General features: G+C 38.7%; 2 protein-coding genes across 2 annotated transcripts; both read left to right on the top strand.

The window, feature by feature from the left end:
• The first annotated feature begins 4590 nt into the window (after nucleotides 1-4590).
• LOC311486466 (uncharacterized protein) lies at nucleotides 4591-21917 on the top strand. Its single transcript, XM_084542330.1, has 8 exons — nucleotides 4591-5668; nucleotides 12747-13439; nucleotides 14674-15693; nucleotides 16865-17149; nucleotides 17542-17654; nucleotides 17834-17998; nucleotides 19673-19763; nucleotides 19990-21917. Exons 1-8 carry the CDS (start codon nucleotides 5662-5664, stop codon nucleotides 20805-20807), a joined length of 3192 nt encoding a protein of 1063 aa, XP_084398456.1. The 5' UTR covers nucleotides 4591-5661; the 3' UTR covers nucleotides 20808-21917.
• LOC311486581 (GTPase IMAP family member 9-like) lies at nucleotides 8184-9728 on the top strand. Its single transcript, XM_084542483.1, has one exon. It carries the CDS (start codon nucleotides 8601-8603, stop codon nucleotides 9522-9524), a length of 924 nt encoding a protein of 307 aa, XP_084398609.1. The 5' UTR covers nucleotides 8184-8600; the 3' UTR covers nucleotides 9525-9728.
• Nucleotides 21918-22987: the final 1070 nt, after the last annotated feature.

The following is a 22987-nucleotide window of genomic DNA, read 5'->3' as shown; positions in this document are numbered from 1 at the left end:
TCCATTATAACTATCAGAATAAGTATTGATTTATATTTCCGAACTGTGGTTTTTGCCGCAGAAAGCTGTTCGTTTGTTTCAGTGTGAAATGCATGCAGACTTGCAAGGCAGGGCCTCACAAGCAGAGAGGAATATATACAGCTGGATATATATATATATATATATATATATATATATATATATATATATATATATATATATATATTCTCTGCACAGATGAATCCTGATAGCCCAGTTATATATGTATGTGTACATATATATATATATATATATATATATATATATTTGTGAGATGTCACCATTGACTGTATGGACAAACCCATCAAGACGTCACCCATTATTTGTCACGTTTCAATAAATTCTATTTGCATTTACATGCATGTGCATTTTCATATTAATTAATCGTAAATCGTAATAATTCTATTAGCAAAAATGACAAATTAAAGTAAAAAATTGTATTCAACAAAACATCTACACTAAACTAATCACATTTGATCTTTAATAAGGAATCGGTTATGAAATGATGATTTTCAAAATGTTCTCTGCACAGATGAATCCTGATAGTCCAGTTCTTCATCTCATGTGGAACTTTTTTGTTATGCAGATGGATTGCAGGACTAAACTATAAGACGGTAACTCAAGCGGTCAATAGAAATATCAGCACCCTACCTCACCCTCACTCTATATCAAACAAACAGATTCCCAGGCAGGTACAGGTGATATTCATTATGCAATCATTCAACCCCAGTCCCACCTACACACACATCCAGACACACCCACTACCCCTGGAGACAAGTGAGAAATACATCCCTGCCTCTACAAAATCCACTAGTTCAGTCTCCTTTCACTGTGAAGATCTTAGGCATAGTTGGAACGACTCTATCCAGACCAGAGTGTCCATCTCTATTTCCTATCCCCAAGTTTGCATATGAAAAGTCAAAGAAGGGCCTTGCAGTGACAAGAGACATGAAGATGGAGATATTGGATAAAATTGCACAGGCAAGTTTTGAAATCAGAAGCTACCCTGAGTCAGTTGCCGCTAATTCACAAGTATCCATGCCTGAAGGAGCCAGGCAGCATCACAGGCTACGAGGGATGGAAAATAAGTATCAAGTACAAACTTGGAAACTGCAGATCAAAGCTTCATCAGGCAGGATGCAAAGAGGACTGAACTCTCTTCGTTCAGTGCTCTCAGTGCTTTCTTCCGGCAACAGACAGTTCAGTTTCCCCAAGATGGCGCCCGCCTGGATAAGCGAGCCGGACGCGAACGGTACTGTGTTCCTTTTTTAATAAACTGCCTGTATACTTGCAAAGTTCTCAATGCTTCGGTTTACATGTAGAGACCCTAGTTATGCTACCGTGTAAGTGTGGTGATATTGTGAGCCTTGTTAGTGGTATAGAAATAGCGATTTCTTTTTATGTGTACGTGTGCCCCGAAGGCTAGCGTTATACGCTAATTAGCGGTTTGCAAGAAAACTGGTCACATTTGACTAACAAAACAAATGCATGAAAACAAATACCAGAGAACGGTCGAACTCGGTACACATGTGTTATTAACCCCAGGTTCATTTTGCGCCGGAGTTCTCCTTTAATGCTGATGCTGAAGGTGCCTTTTATCAAACGATGGAAATTCACAGGAGACTGACAAACTGAGCCTAGAATTAGACCCGTCGCATCATATTTAGTAAAAGGCGATCTATACACATGCCCACAATTATAAAGAAAAATACCCTCCGATACTCTCCGTCAGCTCGGTACACCGGTGTTCCTGTGTAGTTCTTGTGATGACCCCTGGTGTCATCTTTGAGACTAACCACTGTTTGCTCCTCCTGCAGGCAGCTGATTATGTAATCTGGAGCACCTGTGGTGTGGAGTGTGCCCAGGTTACAAAAAGGTGTACCTGTCTAATCAGTCTCCCTCTGCTCTTCTTCCCAGGCACGTCATGTGACTCTTTGGTTCTGTTCCTTTTGTTTGTTTGCCTGTCTTTTACACTTTACAACATTTGCACACATATCCTCCACTCATGCCCATCATACACCACTGACTTACTGGCTTTCACATCTCACATGTTGATTCTTAATTTGGCACATTAAGTTGGTTTGATGAATAAAGTAGGCTACTGTTTGGATTAAATACTGGTGTGTCTCTCGGTTGTTGTGACCATTTGAGTCAGATCAGGACATTCTTCTACTGGGTTGAACCAGAGAATGTCTAATAAGGGGAGAACTTCCACTCTCAGTGAACTTCCAGCTTCTGAACTGCTCGTTACAATAGGACTTAATAGAGAGTGGCGAGGCTCTCCGTAGACTGGCTCTGGTTGAACAGACAGCCTGTTGATTAGTTTGAGCTCTGCTGCCACCTAGTGACTGGAGGCTGGTTTATCGTTCAGGCATCAATAAAGACACTAATACTGAAAGTCCCCGCTGCCGCTCAAGCCCCCCTGACCCCACTATTTGAGAAGTGCTGGTCTAATCTGGAAAAAAAAAAAAATAATAAAAAATTCAGGTATGGTGTGGTTTCTGTTGCTATCATTAGCTTTTGGGGGATTTTTTGGAAGCTAGTTTACAACATTAGTAATGCTATGGGAACACATTGTTTTGTTTGATAGTATATAGCTAATGCTAGCTAGCTCTTGGTTTATAAACAACAACCCAATAACCCTCAGTTTATTATGAAAAATGATCCAGATGCTCATGCAGGACCTCTGGTCAGTTCAGTCTAGACTATTCTCCTAGAACCTTTTTCATTTTGCAAAATTATCAAAGGATGAATTGTTTCATTAATTCAAATTTGGTTTCATATTTACTAATATAACTGGAAAATGAGAATTAACAATGAAGCCTTATATATTCTACAAGTCATATGCAATTATTTTTTATTTTATTTTATTTAACCAGGAAAAGTCCCATTGAGTTACAGTAACTCTTCTCCCAGGGAGTCCTGGCCAAGACTGACGGCAAAAAGTTACAAAGAAGAATATATATATAGACAGGACAAAGGTTACATACTACACCACAAATCTCTGTACATACATTATACATACTAAAACACAAACAAGACATTACACTTAACTTAAGCTAATACAGACATCATTAAAGGGCACTTAGTTAAAAACAATTACACTGTTCTGTCAGAGTTGACTTTAAAAGGTTTTTAAAAGTATTGAAAGGTGGAAGTGATTTTAAATTTAGGGTGTTTTGAAGTTCATTCCAGACTTTTGGTGCATAAGATGAGAAAGCTGTTTTTCCAAGTTCTGTTCTTGTTGATGGGATAACTAATAATATCTTTTCTGACAACCTTGTCCTGTAAACACTGTTATGGTAAGAAAGTAAATCTGAAAAGTAGAGGGGTAATTTACCCATTAGAGCTTTGGCAATGAAAATCAATAGATGAAATTTCCTTCTAAGGGAGAGGGAGGACCATTGTACAGTTTCATACAGAATGCAGTGGTGAGTCCTGGCTGCTGCACCTGTAATGAAACGCAAGGCTGCGTTTCATTACAGGTACATTACATTTTTGTTTGTTTCTTGTTATCTGTTAGTGATGTTCGATACCACCGATTTCCTTTCCAATCCGATACTGAGTAAAATTCAGGCTGGTATCAGTGATACCGATCCGATACTGATACTTTGTGAAAATAATTGTATTTGTATTTCATATTATAGCTTCATAAAGAACACAAGACTTCAGAGTAATTTACTTATTTATTTTAAACTCAGAAGTATATTGAGGTAGCTTGTGCCACTTTCAACGGTTGTTGAATACCCCTGAGCTTCTGTGTGGCCTGTGTGCTGTGGTGAAAAAAGGACATGATCGTACTGCATTTCTCCAGCACTTTCACCACTTCCGGGACAGTTTTTAAACTGTCCTTTACAATTAAATTCAGCGTATGTGCAAAACATGGATGATGCCTGCATCAAGCCTTGTGCACTGCAGCAACCATATTTGCACCATTGTCTGTCACAACTGCAACAACCTTGTCAGACCATTCTTCTGTGATGCGTTTAAGTGCTAAACTGATATTATCTGCTCCATGCTGCCCATGGAAAGTGTTGGTTTCCAAAACGAATTCCCTCATTTGCCAGTTTTCAACGAGATGACATGTCACAGTCAAATATGACTCTGGACACTGAAGTCCACATATCACTGGTAAGTACAACACTAGAAGCATTTGCAAAGGTGCCCTTACTTTGTCCTTGCATTCAACAAACATCTTTACAAGATGAGTCTCAGTCAGTTGTTTTCTTCCTGGGACTTTATACTTTGGGCCAAGAGCTCTCACAAATCCTTGAAAACCTTGGTCTTCCACTGTGGACAGAGGCTGGAGATCCTTCGCAATCATCTCTCCCAGGCATCTTGTGAGTGTTGCTGCTCTTGGAGAATCATCTTCAAATGACACGAAGTCACAGGGCAAAACAAATGATGGCTCACTCAAATTGAAATTGCCAGTAAAATACTTAATTAAATAAATAAATGCCACAATAATTACACAAGTTTGTCCATACCTACATTTTAAAATATTTAACAGTCAAAGCAAATTAGACTGATTGTAAATAATAATATATTTTATAGATATGCAATTCTTCTGTATAATGTAATGACACCTAGTCTATGTAATCCACTTTAAATTATCAACTTTTTAGGAAACCTTACCTTAATAAATCTAGGCTTCTTTGCCTATGTGAGATTATCTCAGTGATACACATATTATTACTCCAAGCTGAACTGATGCAGCTATTTGTTGAATCATGTATTTATTGCATTACTTATTTCTATTTCATAACCATATTTAGTAATTTGAACAACTCCAACAGCAGCAGTGCTTAAGGGCCACTTAAAGCTCTACATTTTCTCCCTCGGTACCTGGATAGTGCCTACCTGAAGCACCAAAGGACTCCGCCAGAGACTTCCGTTTTACCCTAGCAGCACAACCTGACACTGTGTTATCCTCTTCTGTCCGCCTCATCATAAATGCCTCGTATTCTGTGGTGTGGTTTAACCTGAGGTGTTTCACAAGGTTTGTTGTGTTGCCACAACTCCTTAACGTTTGTCAAGAAAAAAAATAAGAATCGATTTTTGAGCATAAAGATCTGGTATCGGAGGTATCGATATTTCAGTATCGATCTGCACATCACTATTATCTGTTACTAGGGAGGCTGTACAAGAGTTACAAAAACAGTTCTGCTTTTAGCTTGTGATTCTTATTTATGCCACCAAACTACTATGATTGTTTAATAAAAACAGAGACATGGAACAGAGAATGAGACTAAATGAATGAAAAGAAAATTTAGATTAGAGTATTTCTTCAACTATACTCCATAACACCTTTTTCACGGCACATAAAGTTTCATACAAAAAATGTTCAACCTTATGCATCATCAAAAGCATGTAAACTGAAATAAACTAAATAAATCAATTTGAAAACAGACAGTTTTTTGCTCTTGTGTTATAAAAGCACATTGCAGTAGAGTATTGTTGTTATATGTGTCTTTGTGGCAGTACAGTGTATGAGTGTGTTTAATGTGTCTACTTGATCGTTCCTACAAAACAAGTTTGACGGGTGCAGTAAACAAAGTAGGTGGCACACCCTAGCCAGAGAGCGACGAGGACACACTCGCGGTTGAGACGTCTCTGTGAAACGTGAATTGAATCTGTGACAACATGGACAGTAAGTCAAGGTTATTTTCTTCACCGCTCAATATGTACATGTGCAAATAGTTGACTATTTGAATATTTGAGATGAATCTTTTAAAGTTGTAACTTCCTTAACCATTGCGGCTTCTCTGCATGGCACACAGCTTTTTCCTTTCAATACTTTTGTGCTGTAGTCTGCAGTTTTTATTTTTGTGTCGTCTTCATTTGCATTGCATAGACAAGTGTTTATGGCAGCTCAAGTCTAAAAGTCAGTTTATTGCTAACAACTGTAATATACTCAACATCAGCTTTTTATATATTTACTGACACATTGTCCTGAACAGCAGTTTTATCTTCTGGTCCACTCTAGTTGAGCACATTTGGATGTATCTGCTACTATTTTATGATTAATGAATAAATTAATGAAAAAAGACCATTGGCACCAGGGATGATAAAAAGTTCCAAAACTGCATTCCAATTCAACCATTACGCTTATCATACAACAGGTGTAATCACACAATATACTATTTAAATTATACAACTCACATAAAATACACGTATGTGGAGATATGTATGTAGGACTTTACTATTCCTCTTTTCAAAGCAGCAAAATGATCGGTTTATTAAAATCAGACATGGTCTTTGTCTGCGTGGGTTTGTTTTAAACAAACATTAAACGGTTAATCGTGACAAAAGCATTGATACTGAAACCTCACCCGTTCAGATTGTTTGGCTGAGCCAGTTCTAATTTGATGTGCACCATCTAAGCGATTATCAACCAGACTGATATGCCAAAAGAGCAACAGTAATCCATGGCAAGAGGAGGAAGTTTCTACAGCAGTGAAAGTCACTGGTGGATGGCTGGAATATGTGATCAGACATTAACTAAACAACATATGAAATATTATATATAGACATTTGTAGTAGAATGCTATTATTATCAGATACGATAAAATAAGATAATCCTTTATGTATCCCACAGTGTATGAACGCCTGTTTGATGTCTTTAGTGTGTTGATCATTTTACCAGCCTGCAGCCACAAAACAAGTTTGACAGGTGTAATAAACTCATCAGGATTCAAATCGTAGTGAAATCCAGGCCAGCATTACTCCGTGGAACACATCTTAACGCTGGTTAGTAGGGGTGTGCATCTCTCCAATATAAGACGATTCGATACGTATCTAGATACATGGGGTACGAAACGATTCAGGAAGGATACATTTTAAAAACAACCGATTCGATTCGATTCGGTAGGATTTGATCCGATCCGATCCGATCCGATTCGGTACGATTCGGTACGATTCAGTGCAATATGATGTAATCCGATGAGTCTGTGCAAATTCTCATTTGTCCAGGTCAAAGGCATCTCTAGGCAATTGAATCAGGTCAACTGGACTTGGTTTTTGTCTGTGAAGACGTTTCGCTCCTTATCCAAGTGGCTTCATCAGTTCGAGAGACTAGCAGCAAGTCTGACTAGCCCGCAGACACAGACAAAAACCAAGTCCAGTTGACCTGATTCAATTGCCTAGAGAGTAATCCGATATAGTTCCTTGTTTAAAGTAGTGATAAGTTTAATAGAGTCTCGCGAGATTTTTGCGGGAAAGAGAGAGAGAAAGAGAATAAGCAAGCGGGGCTTCCAGCTGTATTGCTGATATACCGTAAATTCCGGACTATAAGCCGATACTTTTGTCACTTGCTTTGGACCCTGCGGTTTATTATGGATTCTTACAGCTAACGGTCACCAGGCGCACTATCATGGAAGCGCAGGAGCGAGACAGACAGTTTGCGCCAGGTAACGAGAGCAAAACAAACCAAGTGAGTCCAAATGCAGTAGGTACTTGAGAGCTGCTTTTAAGTTAAAGGCGATCGATCTGGCTGACTTTTCTGGTATAGTAGGCTGGTTATTTTGATACAGTAAACGGCCGTGTTACTGCACCTTTACTGCTGTGTTGGCTGTTTTAGAAAAAGATGCTGTTATTTAGTTGAGCAGCCGGGTTACTGCACTTTTGCTGCCGTGTTACAGGCAAGCACTTTTAAAAACGAATTAAATTTAGCCATTTAACGTTATTGCCTCGTCAAGCGTTGTAAGCCTTGTATTTTGTTATACTGCACTACTACGGGAAGTGCGCTAGGAGCGCACCGTTGTATTATTTGTGCACTGCACGAATGCTGTTTGTAATGTCAAAGATGTGAAAGTTTGATCGATCGACGATCCCCTCCGTGGTAGAAGAAACTCTTACGGTAATTAAACATTAAAACACCAGCGGCTTGGGTGCGGCTTATAGTCGGGTGCGGCTTATATGGAACAATCTGTAGTTTTCTCCAAAATTTAGCTGGTGCGGCTTATATTCAGGTGCGCCTTATAGTCTGGAAATTACGGTAATAACCCGATTCATAACTTTGTAATCGGGCCATCGACCGGTTCGTGGTACATTTAGATCGGTCCAGGGGCTTGTGTATCGATGCACTCACATCTTTTAAATCAAAACCGATTTCCGATTCATATCGGTAATTTGTTACACCCCTACTGGTTAGGCATATTGAGAAGGACGAAGTGTCTAAAACAGAGATAGTCATCAATCATCTCAACCTTTCTGCACTGACTTGCTGCCAAGTCAGGGTAGCATGCAAAAAAACAACAAGCTAAACTTCAAGTTCAACTAGCTATGTGGGAAACAATCATTCACGCCCTCTTTACAGGCATTAACAAAAGGGTCTTGTTTAAAGCTTTGGTGAAATTACTTTAGCAGTTGAATTATGGTACACTGCCTAATCCACTACTCCATATAGTTACAAACTGGTTTACCTTTATTTAAAAAGGTACAGATATTCTAAAGGGTAAAATTAAAGAGCAAAACAAGCAAAAAACACACAGATTTACTGTCATTGTTTTCTTCTAGTGCAAGACACAAGGAGGGTTGTCCTACTTGGAAAATCTGGAACCGGGAAGAGCAGCTTGGCTAATATGATATTTGGAGAGGACAGATTCAAAATTAACAATTTTAAAGACTCAAAGGTGTGCATTTCTGAAGGGCAAACCAAATCTGTCAATGGAAAAAGCATCACTTTGATTGACACTCCTGGTCTCTTTGACCCAGGCAAGTCTGACAAAGACATGAAGCTTGAGATAATGAGGTGTACCACAGAATGCGCTCCTGGGCCTCATGCTATTCTCATTGTGCTCAAAGTGGAGAAATTCACAGAGCAAGAGAAAGCTATCGTCACACGAATATGTGAACATTTCTCTGAGGATGCTCTAAAACATGCTGCCGTGGTCTTCACTCATGGCGACCAGCTCCCTGAAGAGATGAAAATTGACGAGTATGTCCAGCAAAGTGAGGGTCTGAGCGAACTTGTGAGGAAGTGCGGTGGTCGATGCCACGTCTTTGATAGCAAATACTGGAAGAACAACCAGCAGGATGAATACAGAAGCAACCAGTTCCAGGTGGCAGAGCTGCTCAACAGCATAGAGCAGATAGTAAGGGAAAACAATGGAGGCTACTACACCAATGAAATGCTTGAACAAGTGGAGAGAGAAATACAAAAAGAGATAGAGCGCAATAAGAAGACATCAGAAAACATCTTGCCTGAAACAATCAGAAAGCAGGCTAAAAGTGTCGTCTTAAAGAAGCTGGGAGAAAATGGATTGGGGTCATGGGGTAGGAGCATTTTGACTTTTGCAGTTGCAGCAGGATTATTGGCAGTAGCCTTGGCTATGTGGAAAAATTCAAAGGGGAGAGTCGAGCAGTTAGCTGAGATAGCAACAGGAGAGACAGATGAGGGAGTGATCACACCAGTGAGGGCAGTACAAAAGACATTTGTGTTGATCATGGATCAGCTTGAGGATTTGTATGAGAGAATATACAATCCTTGGAATGCATTTGAATGAACACACAATCAAATAATAAAACTCTTGCATAAAATGGGTAAACTGTAAAACTGCATGTTGAATTAGTTAGCCCATTGTGAGTGATTTTCAACATTGAAGTGGCTCTTTAACAACTGTGTATGTAATGAGAAACACTATTTTACTTGTGAAATTCTCCGTCAATGTCTCCTATTGCTCTAGAGGAACCCTTCAATGACATTTGATTATGTTTTTTGCTTGGTTATAAATGTGTAATGCAACAATAAAACTGGTTGTTGGCTACATGTCTTTTCTCTCTTTTCTGAACACACTTGTTTTACTTAAGTGAAAGAATGAGGCAATTATGTTTTACTATCTTTGCATACTTTGCATGAGACAAACACACAATGGATTTGATACTATTAACTGACAGAAACTGCTACACCTTAGTCCACTGATCCATCGTTGCCTCAAAATAACAATACTTTCATGTGCTCCACCACCCTCCAGTTTATTCTGAGTCAGTTTGACAACACATGCTGGAAATACTTACACCACAAGCTGATACAGAATTAGAATGCAGATAATAATTACACCAGCAAATACAATTACGCAATTCAAGTATTATCATCGTCAACAGAAATGTTTCCAGGAGACTCCCATAAGTGACGAAGCTAGCTGGGATGTGCTTCTTGTTCAGAACCGTATGTCTTTTGGAGTTTCTTTTTTACATCATGATGTACCATGACTTCTTGTGAGACAATAATCTGAAGTACACGTAACACTTTGCCGATTTATTGTCAAATAAGCTGACAAAATGGACAACTGATAATATTTAATCATTCATTACGACTTTTGGGGTCCTGTGGGAATATTTCCATTGTTCTCTGTGTTGTCTGTGTTATGTGCTATCTGCATGTGCTTTGTGTTTCTGTATTTGCTTGTGTCATATTTGCACACAGTAAAACATTACAAGTTGTTAAAACTTAGAAATGAAAGTTCACCTGCTGCCCCAAAAATGCAAGTACAGCCTGAAGAACATGTGTTTCAACTCATAAAGCTAAGTTATGATTATTTCTTGTTGCAACAATCCTGTGACAAGTAATAGGTAACATTATCCACTGGAAAAAAATTAAAATAAACTGAACTGGTCAAATGAACTCACATTTCTGGGCCTGCTGAGGAGAAGCATCACCACAGCATGATGCTGCCACCACCATGCTTCACAGTGGTGCCATGTTCTTTCAGCCACGTTAAAATCAGAACTACTGTTCCTTTATTTAGAAACAGACAACCACTGCAGTGACAGTGAAAACCAACCTCAATGTCCAGCATGCCATTCAGTCACTTGTGACATTAATTTACATTTTAGGAAGTGGATTTTCCCAAATTAACCAAACAACTGGGTTATGCTTTAATTCTCCTAAAGACACTTTTTACATTTACAAGGAGGAATCAGGTCAAATGCCACACATCAACATCAGTTTTTCCATGGCCAATAAAAACAAAACTAAAATGCCTCACTAAACAAGTTACTGCACCCTGACAAGGCATGAGAAGTGAAACTAGTATGCACCCAGTCAATGCATATGAAATATGAAATTACTTTCCTCATCATATACTGGAAAGATAAGGAAAAAGATTATGCCTTTAATAAGGAGACCCATATGATACAATTCTTAAAAAGATTTCACTAGAAAATTTTGAAGAAATCAAATCTAAAACTTTCTTTACTTGCTGCTAAGTCAAGATAGCATGCAAAACCATCATGGTAAGCTTCAAGTTTAATATGCCATCCTTCATGTCCTATATACTAGCATTAACTAAAATATCTTCTTTGTTTGACACCTGTTTGAAATGACAGAGGTTTAATAACTGAATAATGACAAAACCTAAACCTTTGGCATCCTGTTAAAGTTCTCTTAAGAGCTTATATTACTGTGTTGTTCCATTCTCTTTAGAGTGGTATCTCAAGCCTCACAACAAACACTTACTGACAGTCTCCAGAATAACTTCAAAGGTAATACATGCTCAAAAAAACAAAAAAATAAACTGCATCTACGTTGTAAACTATCCGGGGTGGTCTGATTCTGGCAAAGGGAAGCAGGGCTCTCTGCATCAGCTGTGTGCTTGGCCAGCAAGTGGTGATGTACTCCAGTGAAATACAACTCACAGTGAATGCAAATAAGCTTGGTCTTCTCGGGAGAATCGTCTGGCAGGGCCACAGCATTTTCTTTAACAATTCCTGCATAAGGAGGTTTGTTCGCGCTTGACATCCACTGCTGCATCCCTTCCTGATTTCCCAAACCATGCTTGTGATTACGTGGCATCCTACAGCCCAACTGTTCATATATATCCCAATATTAAAAGGACAACTTTATAGTAGCAATACATATATACTTCAATTGGTTGGCAGAGGCATGCAGCTGTGAGGTTAGTTATAGTCTTTCACTTGACATTTTGAGATATGACAAAGATATGTCTGTTTCACTGATAACAAGTATTAAAGTTAATGTTTTAAATGCATCTAAAGTAGGACACTGTATATATACAGTACATATATACAGTGTATACTGTGTTATTGATTTTTGGCCATATTTGTCATCCCTAGAACATTGACATGTTTCGCATTTGTGAAGATTTGTTGTGAAGCGCTGTAATTTCTAATCATACTGAGGTCTGCATTGCACACAGATATGTCGAATGCCAAACCAAACCAGTCAAACAGGTAGAAAGCTAAAGTACAGTCAGAGCACTTTGACAGAGCAGGAGGAAAACCACAAATGACATTGCAGAGCTCGGGTTGACGACATGGACTGTCAGTTGAGCAGAATTCAAATGAGTGTGATCACTGTGCATTATTCCATTAGAATAAGATATTTCTATTCAACACAAGGCTCTATAATAATGCTAATGATTCTTAATTGCTGGTTAAATTAACAATAAAGTGTCATGGCATGGATTTAGGAATAGCAGTTTGGTTCGAGATGTGGTTAACTTGTTTATGTCAAAACGTTGCTTCAATATTATTTGATGAAAAGCTTTGGTATTTCCATTCTTTTTTTCCAGGGTTATCATCATGTCTTTGATTTGTGAACAAATACCTGCAAAATATCTAATAATGTTTACAAGCTAACAATTTACTCAATCAGACGAGAGAGCAATTAGTGGATTAAGCTGATTGAGCTCTATGAAAAACACACAGAGAAGCAAAATGACAGGCAAAATGTAGTTCATTGATACAAAGTCCTTCTTCTCTTCTAGCGCTGACTTCAAGGAGGATCGTCCTGCTGGGAAAAACAGGAGCTGGGAAAAGCAGCCTGGCTAATACCATATTTGGAGAGGATGTGTTCAACATAAGCCACTCTCCCATGTCTGAAGCAAGTCGTTCGCATGCAGAAACCAAACACGTCAACGGAAAGTGGACCACTTTGATTGACACGCGTAGCGTTCTAGACACATGTGGGTCTGACGAGTTACTCAAGGCTGAGATAGTGAGGTGTATCACAGAGTGCGCACCTGGACCCCATGCTTTTCTCATTGTACTTAAAGTGGAGAAATACACAAAACAGGAGAAAGAGATCACTGAAATGATATGCCAATATTTCTCTGAAGAGGCTCTAAAATATTCTGCGGTCGTCTTCACTCATGGTGACCAGCTCCCAGAGGGAATGACAATTGAGGAATTTGTCAGTGAGAACAGAGATCTGAAGGAGCTGGTGAAGAAATGTGGTGGCCGATGCCATGTCGTTGATAATAAATACTGGAAAGATGACAAAGAGGATGACTACAGGAACGACCGCTTCCAAGTGGCAGAGCTGCTCAAGACAATAGACAAGATAGCTGAGGCAAACGATGGAGGGTACTACACCAATGACATGCTAGAAAAAGTGAAAAGACAAATAGAGACTGAAGAAAAGCACCTTAAACAGAATAGTCTCCAGAATAACTTCAAAGGTAATACATGCTCAAAAATGTAAACTGCATCTACGTTGTAAACTATCCGGGGTGGTCTGATTCTGGCAAAGGGAAGCAGGGCTCTCTGCATCAGCTGTGTGCTTGGCCAGCAAGTGGTGATGTACTCCAGTGAAATACAACTCACAGTGAATGCAAATAAGCTTGGTCTTCTCGAGAGAATCGTCCGGCAGGGGCGTGGCATTTTCTTTAACAATTCCTGCATAAGGAGGTTTGTTCGCGCTTGACATCTGCTGCTGCATCCCTTCCTGATTTCACAAACCATGCTTGTGATAACGTGGCATTGTATAGCCCTACTGTTCATATCTCAGTATCAAAAGGACAACTTTATAGTAGCAGTACATATATACTTCAATTGGTTGGCAGAGGCATGCAGCTATGAGGTTAGTTATAGTCTTTCACTTGACATTTTGAGATATGACAAAGATATGTCTGTTTCACTGATAACAAGTATTAAAGTTAATGTTTTAAATGCATCTAAAGTAGGACACTGTATATATACAGTACATATATACAGTGTATACTGTGTTATTGATTTTCAGCCATATTTGTCATCCCTAGAACATTGACACGTTTCGCATTTGTGGGGATTTGTTGTGAAGCGCTGTAGTTTCTAATCATACTGAGGTCTGCACTGTGCACAGATATGTCGAACACCAAACCAAACCAGTCAAACAGGTAGAAAGCTAAAGTACAGTCAGAGCACTTTGACAGAGCAGGAGGAAAACCACAAATGACATTGCAGAGCTCGGGCTGACAACGTGGACTGTCAGTTGAGCAGAATTCAAATGAGCGTGATCACTGTGCATTATTCCATTAGAATAAGATATTCAATTCAAAACAAGGCTCAGTAATAATGCTAATGATTCTTAATTGCTGGTTAAATTAACAATAAAGTGTCATGGCAGCACAGATTTAGGAATAGCAGTTTGGTTCGAGATGTGGTTAACTTGTTTGGGTCACAATGTTGTTTCAAAAATATTTGATGAAAAGCTTTGGTATTTCCATTCTTTTTTTCCAGGGTTATCATCATGTCTTTGATTTGTGAACAAATACCTGCAAAATATCTAATAATGTTTACAAGCTAACAATTTACTCAATCAGACGAGAGAGCAATTAGTGGATTAAGCTGATTGAGCTCTATGAAAAACACACAGAGAAGCAAAATGACAGGCAAAATGTAGTTCATTGATACAAAGTCCTTCTTCTCTTCTAGCGCTGACTTCAAGGAGGATCGTCCTGCTAGGAAAAACAGGAGCTGGGAAAAGCAGCCTGGCTAATACCATATTTGGAGAGGATGTGTTCAACATAAGCCACTCTCCCATGTCTGAAGCAAGTCAGTCGCGTGCAGAAATCAAACACGTCAACGGAAAGTGGACCACTTTGATTGACACGCGCAGCATTCTAGACACATGTGGGTCTGACGAGTTACTCAAGGCTGAGATAGTGAGGTGTATCACAGAGTGCGCACCTGGACCTCATGCTTTTCTCATTGTACTTAAAGTGGACAAACACACAGAACAGGAGAAAAAGATCATTGAAAAAATATGCCAATATTTCTCTGAAGAGGCTCTAAAATATGCTGTGGTTGTCTTCACTCATGGTGACCAGCTCCCAGAGGGAATGACAATTGAGGAATTTGTCAGTGAGAACAGAGATCTGAAGGAGCTGGTGAAGAAATGCGGTGACCGATGCCATGTCGTTGATAATAAATACTGGAAAGATGACAAAGAGGATGACTACAGGAACAACCGCTTCCAAGTGGCAGAGCTGCTCAAGACAATAGACGAGATAGCTGAGGCAAATGAAGGAGGGTACTACACCAATGACATGCTAGAAAAAGTGAAAAGACAAATAGAGACAGAAGAAGAGCACCTTAAACAAGCAGCAGGAAACATGTCACAGGAAGATATTAGAAATACAGCTAAAACCAGCGTGCTTAACATGTTACTGACCAGATTAGCGGGTGTTGCAGCAGGAATGCTCTTAGGAGCCTTCCTGTGTGCAGCAGAGTCTGTTAAATTAGATTTTCAAGGGCTTTTAGATGCCAGAGCTTTAGCATCAACAACTGCAGGAAGAACAACAGTTGCACTGGCTTTTAGTGGGGGAGCAAAGGGAGGTCAGATAGGATATGAAGCAGCTGAAGGTGCAAACTCTCCAATGGAAGCCTTGCAGAAAGCCATGGAGGCTGTCTGGAACAAGTCTACCAGACCAGGGGGAGCAGAACAGCAAAACAATTAGACAAGAAATGGATCAGAGGGTGGCACAGTGATGTGGTGGTTAGCATTGATGCCTCACAGCAAGAATGTTCTGGGTTTGAATCCAGACCAGCTGGGGCCTTTTTGTGTGGAGTTTGCATGTTCTCCCTGTGTCTGCATGGGTTCTGTTCAGGTACTCCGGCTTCTTCCACTGTCCAAAGACATGCTGGTTAGGTTCATTGGTGATTCTAAAACTGGCTGTAGGTGTGCATGTGAGTGTGAATGGTTGTTTGTCTCTCTGTGTTAGCCCTGTGATAGACTGGAGACCTGTCCAGGGTGTACCCCCACTTCTCACTCGATGACAGCTGGAGCGCATTATTTTATATGGATACATGAATGTGGGAAGTATTCAGACTTTAGTAGGTTTAAGTATAAAAACACTATAGTCAACAGTTGCTTTACATTATATAAAAAAATATTGATCACAATATAAGATGAGGTAATTCCACGTGACTCTAGTTGTACTAACAGTTTTGTGTTGTGAGCAGATTCATTAAAGGCCATTAAGAGAAAGACATAAAAAACACTTTATGTTATACATTATTAACTCTATCTAGAAGGATGAAGGGAATTTATAACATGATATAATGTGTTAATCATCTTGGTGTCCTTTAAAATATTTTACATTTGTTGATTTGCACTATGTATAACGCTTTATTGCACACTTTCTTTACTCCTCAATATATTTAGTTTTTATTCTAATTATTTCTTGTGTTAACAGATATTTAACAATTAAACACCAGTGTGATTTTTAATTGTGTCTCAGTCTACATTTATTTTTTGGGCTAAATTAAACTCCACATTGTAAACTAGCATATTATAAGAATAAAAAAAAGTTTCAGTCAGATGCTTAATGGTTTGCAAAGATTACGGACATACTATTTATTATTAATTAGTTAATCAATAATTAATTATTCAGACCAGAAAAAAAGTATATATATATATATATATATATATATATATATATATATAATTACAACTTATAAAACTAGATCTTTATCTCTGAGCTCCAAGTGACAGTTTTTGTCACTGTTTCATAGAGATGGCTATGATGGCTCTTTGAATGTAGTCGGATCTTGTTGATCCGTTCCTTTAAAAGAGGAAACTTAGACATCCCACCAATACATATTCTCTCACTGCGATGCTCAGCACTACCTGCTCCGTCACCAACACCGTGGCAGCGTCACAACAGTGTTTCACCTGCAGTCTCAATCAGACTTTCAGTAGGCCTATTAGTGTTTGGTTCTAACAGGAGGATGATGGCAGATACTAATCAATACCCCATTTTCTTTGAGTGTCACAACCTTGTCCGAGAGCAGGAGAAGAAAATAGAAAGATATTTCCGTATTCGACGCAAATCGGGTGGAGGAGACAGCGGACCACTGACCAGAGTGAATGACAGCGTCTACAGTATAGCTTTCAGGAGTCAGGAAGGTAGGTCATACTTGTAATATTATAATATTATTAATCTTATTAAAGATTGGAGGATTATTTTATCATGTGGAGTGACGTGTTCAACTACCAAGCAGTTTAAAAAGGTACCACAAAATATCCAGAACAAACTAGTTTTCGCTACCTTTTATTTATTTATTTATTTATTTATTATTTGTGCATTCAATGGTAGCAACCCTGGATATGGAATTTTGTGAATGAATGTTAAGATTCGGAAAAGTTAAATTTGCGCAGCTGCACTCGTGGCGTAAATGTTTGCCCTTCATTATCAAATGAACGCTGGAGAAGTAGTTATATAAGGAAAGAAACTGGATAGAAAAGAATTATTTCCCAGGCCATATCTAAAGCTCATAATATGACTCGTTGTGTCTTAGATCAGCAGGCAGTACTTGAGAGATCAGAGCACGTTGTGGAGCTTGGAGACGGTCATGTGGCGATCACTGTCCGAGTCAGCCTCGAACCCCGCACCGCCAGAGCTCCATCAGAGGTCAGCACATCATTGGTTTTTATCACTTCAAGTTTTTGTAACCAGAAAATACCTTAACATTTGCTCATGCATACAGCCACGAATGGCGCGTCTAAAATTAAAGCAATGACGCTTTTAAAATATTTCTGGAAAAACAAACAAAAAACTGAACTCTTATCATTTGGGTGTCTGCAAGACAGAGCCCCCAGGCTATCCCTGCCTCAACTCCTCCACCAAGTGGTGAAGAAAAAGAACTACACCTCGATTTTGACCTGGACCTGAATCCCAAACATGACAAAGAGCTTGGTGCTGTGGCCTGCTCTGCTCTGTCTTCTCCAGAGGAGGGTAGGTCAGGGTCTAGTGAGGTGAGTGCCCTTAACACTGACTATTCATATTTAAGCTGTTGAGTGTTGAAATCCAGTCTTTCAGAGACAGAAAATCTCTCTATTCCAGATGACCAAAGCCAGCCTGGTTGTAATGTGATGACTAAGTTATTATGTTTAACTATTTATATAAAGTTTAATGATTACTCTACAGGCTAAAATGTAAAGAAATGTAAGGTATATTTGTAAGGTATATATCTGGCCTTTTTGTAATTTGCTCTCGCCAGTGAGCTCTTTTCATCAGTAAAACTAATAACCCAACATATGATACATTTATGAATTCCTCCTGATGTCTAATTTCTTATTATGAAGGAGTGTATTACAGACTCTTCGTAACCCTTGACGCCCCTTGAAAATGTATTTACACTTTTTACCCTTGGGTCCCAAACTGGTCCCTCTCATTAAAGTGTATTCAAAATGTAAGTTATACAGACCTAACCATAGGTAAAAAGTTTTTTTATTATTTTATATTTTTTATGTTTTGATGCCCTTTTTAGTCAGAAGAATCCCTGATTTTTTTTTTTTTAATAGGGAAAAACAAAAAGTATGCTATATTTTCCAAAAATGAGGTGCAAAGTGGAACATTTGTGATGAGGTTACTACAGCCTTGACTAGGTCAATAATTGATAACAACACTGATTCAAAAAAATTTTTTTAATTTGAAATGTAAAAAAATGTAAGGTATTCTCTGCAATATTGGGATTTTTTTTTCTCTTGTCAATGAGCTCCTTTCATCTCTTAAAATAATAACCCAGCATACTTTATATTTCGTCCAGAATTCTGTGTCTTAATTCTTGTTGTGAAATATTAGGAGTGTATGATAGACTCTGTCTACTTAAAAGTTGTCTGTATGCTACATCTCTGGGATTCTGTGTTGATATACATGTGATGTCTCTTTTATATCAAGTTATAATAATACACTGATGCAAAACATAATTTAAAAAGCACTTTAATACTTACAGGCCAGGTCAACACCTTCATGTTTTTTGAGTTGTTCCTAAAGCGTTTTTGTGTGTATGTCTGTGTCAGGCTGCATCCTGCACAAAACTACAAAAATATGATCTAATTAAAAAAAAAAAGTAGTTTTATACCCTCAAAGCAATACATGTTAATTTGGGTAAGTTATATCTACACTATATTATTCATTCAAATTGTATCATCACATCTCGCTGACTCACATGTCATGTCTCTCTCTCTGAGTCACATGGAGTTATGTCATGTGCCTTAGGTAATGTTCTTCCTGGTCTTCAGGTCTCAGCACCAATTGCTTTGACTTTCATTTTTCAGAGCAAAGTAAAATGTTATCCCCATTGACCCAGTGTCCCAGTATAAACTCATTTAGCCTATAATCTCGCTTTATGCAGTAAATGTCATGTCTGTGAAGGTTCTCAGTCATCCACTGTTGTCCAGGTCATGGTATATCCAAACAATGTTAAAGAAAGACAACTGGATTTGTAAAGTTTCTTGAAGACGTTTCACCATTCATCTGAGTAGCTTCTTCAGTTCTGGCTGTATCATAAGAAACGTGCTCAACCAGTCCTTTAGAACTGAAGACTTGGATAAGTGGCGAAATGTCTTTAAGAAACTCTACAAGTCCAGTTGCCTTTCTTTAACATTTTTGGATATATTAAATGTCATCTTTCTTTTCTCCATCAGACTGGAACTAAACCTGTTACTCCCTTCATTCCTGCTCAGGAAACTTTTAAACATGAGGGATTAACTGAAGATGTGCAGCAACAAGGCCAAGGTGAGTGGAGACATTGTAGACACTAAATAATCTGAACCTGCTCTGAACAACTCTGGCATCCCCTTACCAACTTTTTGCATGTAAATAACAGAAGATTTTTTCCTTTATATTCTTTCAACTTAGCCATTGACATTTCCAGTCATGTACCTAACATTTGCCAGCATTCTCATCCAATCATTCCTCAAAAGCATGAGGAAACAACTTATCTGTCCTTATTCTCCTCTAGAGTCTACATCAAAGAGGATAGTCGTGCTGGGGAAAACTGGATCTGGGAAAAGCAACCTGGCTAACACCATATATGGAGAGGATTTGTTCACCACAGATTATACTGCTAACTCTGGAACAAAGATATGTCAAGCAATGACCAGATGTGTCAATGAAAGAATGATTACTTTCATCGACACCCCTGGTTTCTTTGATACAGAAAAGTCTGAAAGTGATCTGAAATCTGAGATAGTGAGCTGTATCACAGAGTGCGCTCCTGGGCCTCATGCTTTCCTCATTGTGCTTAAAGTGGAGAAATACACAAAGCATGAGCAAGATGTATTCGAAAAGATATGCCAGTGTTTCTCTAAAGAGGCTCTAAAATATAGTGTGGTTGTCTTCACTCATGGTGACCAGCTCCCAGAGGGAATGACAATTGAGGAATTTGTGAATCAGAACAAAGATCTGAAGGAGCTGGTGATGAAATGTGGTGGCCGATGCCATGTCGTTGATAATAAATACTGGAAAGGTGACAAAAAGGGTGGCTACAGGAACAACCGCTTCCAAGTGGTAGAACTGCTCAAGACAATAGACAAGATAGCTGAGGATGAAGGGTACTACACCAATGACTTTCTAGAAAAAGTGGAAAGACAAATCGAGACTGAAAAAGAGCACCTTAGACAGTCAGCTGGAAGTGAGATGTCAGAGGAAGAGATTACAAAGACAGCTAAAACTAGTGTACTTAACATGTTACTGAGCAGATTTGGTGGTACTTCATCAGGTGTGCTGTTAGGAGCCTTCCTGGGTGTTGCAGGGATGGTAATGTCAAGACGCATCTAGGGACCTTTCAGAGTCAGCACCACCAGCATCAACAAGTGGAGGAAGAGCAAATGTTGTCTTGGATGCTGGAAGCAGGGGAGTTAGTGATGTGCGGATCGATACTGAAATATCGGTACCTCCATTACCAGATTTCTATGCTCAAAAATCCATTCTCAAATAAAAATATCGATACTTTTGATACTTCAGTAATTTGAAGTAATCTATATCATTAACAGGAACACAGTGGAAAGTAACTAAACTATTGAGATCTCTAAAGATACGCCGTTAGTGGGAACTACTTTTTCTTCCGCCTGGGTAAGTTCGTAATGCGTAAGCGCAGCAGCATGCTGCTCAATCAGTCAATCAGTCAGTCTGTAGACACAATGGCAGAGCGTAAACAGAGTCATGTGTGGAACTATTTCAGCTTTTGTATTCTTTATGAAGCTATGATTTGAAATACACTACTTCTTTTTGGATTTACCAGACACATTAGGTGTATTTGCACAAAGTATCGGATCGGTATCGCCGATACCAGCCTGAATTTTACTCAGTATCGGATCAGAAAGGAAATCGGTGGTATCGAAAATCGCTAAGGGGAGTAGAAGGAGGTTAGATAAGATTTAAAACAGCTGAAGTTATGGTGACCATCCGGTCTTTATCAGACCAATGGGTGCAGCAAACAGCAAAGCAATTAATAAAGCAAAGACAATAAAAAGAGCAGAGTTGGATGGTTTGTGCAAAAGATATTCTTACCTTCATTAAAGTTGCGAGAGGAAAACTGTGCTATATGCAGAATAAGGGACACTGTATTATATTCATACACTGATAATGTTGCAGGTAGCTGAGGTAAAGAGTGCTTTGCCACGAAGCTTAACAGGTTTATTTAGGGATGGTGTGGTGGCAGCAGTGCAATATTAGTTGGTTGTTACTTATTAAATGTTCCAGTTATAGGTCCCATCAAACAGTTTAACAATTTTAATTCTGCCATTAGGCATTAATAGACTGTCATATGAGGAGTTTATTGAAGGGTTATTTATGTAACTTCACTATATGAGATTGTGAAGAATGTTTTTTTTTTGTCTTTTTCTCATTCTAGTTTTACATTGTCTTATGAGCGATTCTAGTGAGCAATTACTGTAGAGTCATTAAAGAACATTAATCAGAAGACATAAATGTTTAATACTTTATTTTAGACATTATTAACTCTATCTAGGAAGAATGAAAAGCATTTATAACATGGTACTTTTGTTCATTTGTACTATGTATTCCACTTTATTTTACACTTTATTCATTATTTTATTAAAAAAAAATCTTGTATGTGGAGGTTTTAACAATTAAAAATTGGAGGGCTATCAAATCTGCCTCAGTCTCTGTTTATTTGGGCTACTTTTATTCCACAATGTAATCATCTTAAAATATCAGTGTTTCATGGTTTCCAATGATCTCAACTTTTGTTCGCTTTACAAACACACGTATAAGTACCTAAATATAATCTACTTCTGCTAATGTCCTGCTTTAAGAAGTTTTACTTGAAGGTTAAGTGTTTTATGTCACCTACTTCACAGAAAAATTGCGATCAGGCATAATATTATGACCACCCTACTAATATTGTCTAGGTCTCCCTTGTGCCTCTAAAACAGTTGTGACTCATCAGAGAATGGACATGGGCCTTCTGAGGGTGTCCTGTGGTGTCTGGCAACAGAATTTTATTAGTGGGGGCTTTTGCATCCTATGGGTTGAAGGAAGGGGCCTCTGTGGATCATCCCACAGATACTTGATCAGTTTGGGATCTAGTGAATTTGGAAGCCAGGCCAACACCTTGCGCTGTTCTTCATGTTTTTTTGAGTTGTTCCTAAAGCGTTTTTGTGTGTGTGTCTGTGTCAGGCTGCATCCTGCTGGGGATGGCTGCTGCCATCAAGGAGTGTCATTGCTATGGGGTGGGGGTGCTGGTCTGGTCTAGGTGGGTGCTACATGTCTAAGTAACATCCACATGAATGGACACATGAAAGTTTTCTCAGCAGAACACTAAATTGTCACAAGATATTACTTTATTCTCCTGTCAGTGGTTTTAATGTTGTGGCTGATAGGTGTATAAATGATCAGTTTAATTCTGCACTTAGTCGTTGTTGAATTATAACAATTAGATTAAATGATTCTACTTCAGATATCATCCATTTACTTCACTGCAAAGTTTGACCTCT

The sequence above is a fragment of the Chelon labrosus genome, assembly GCF_963514085.1.
Source record: "Chelon labrosus genome assembly, chromosome: 1".
NCBI lineage: Eukaryota > Metazoa > Chordata > Actinopteri > Mugiliformes > Mugilidae > Chelon > Chelon labrosus.
Note: the sequence above shows the minus strand (reverse complement) of the source record. Positions and strands in the feature narration are given on the sequence as shown.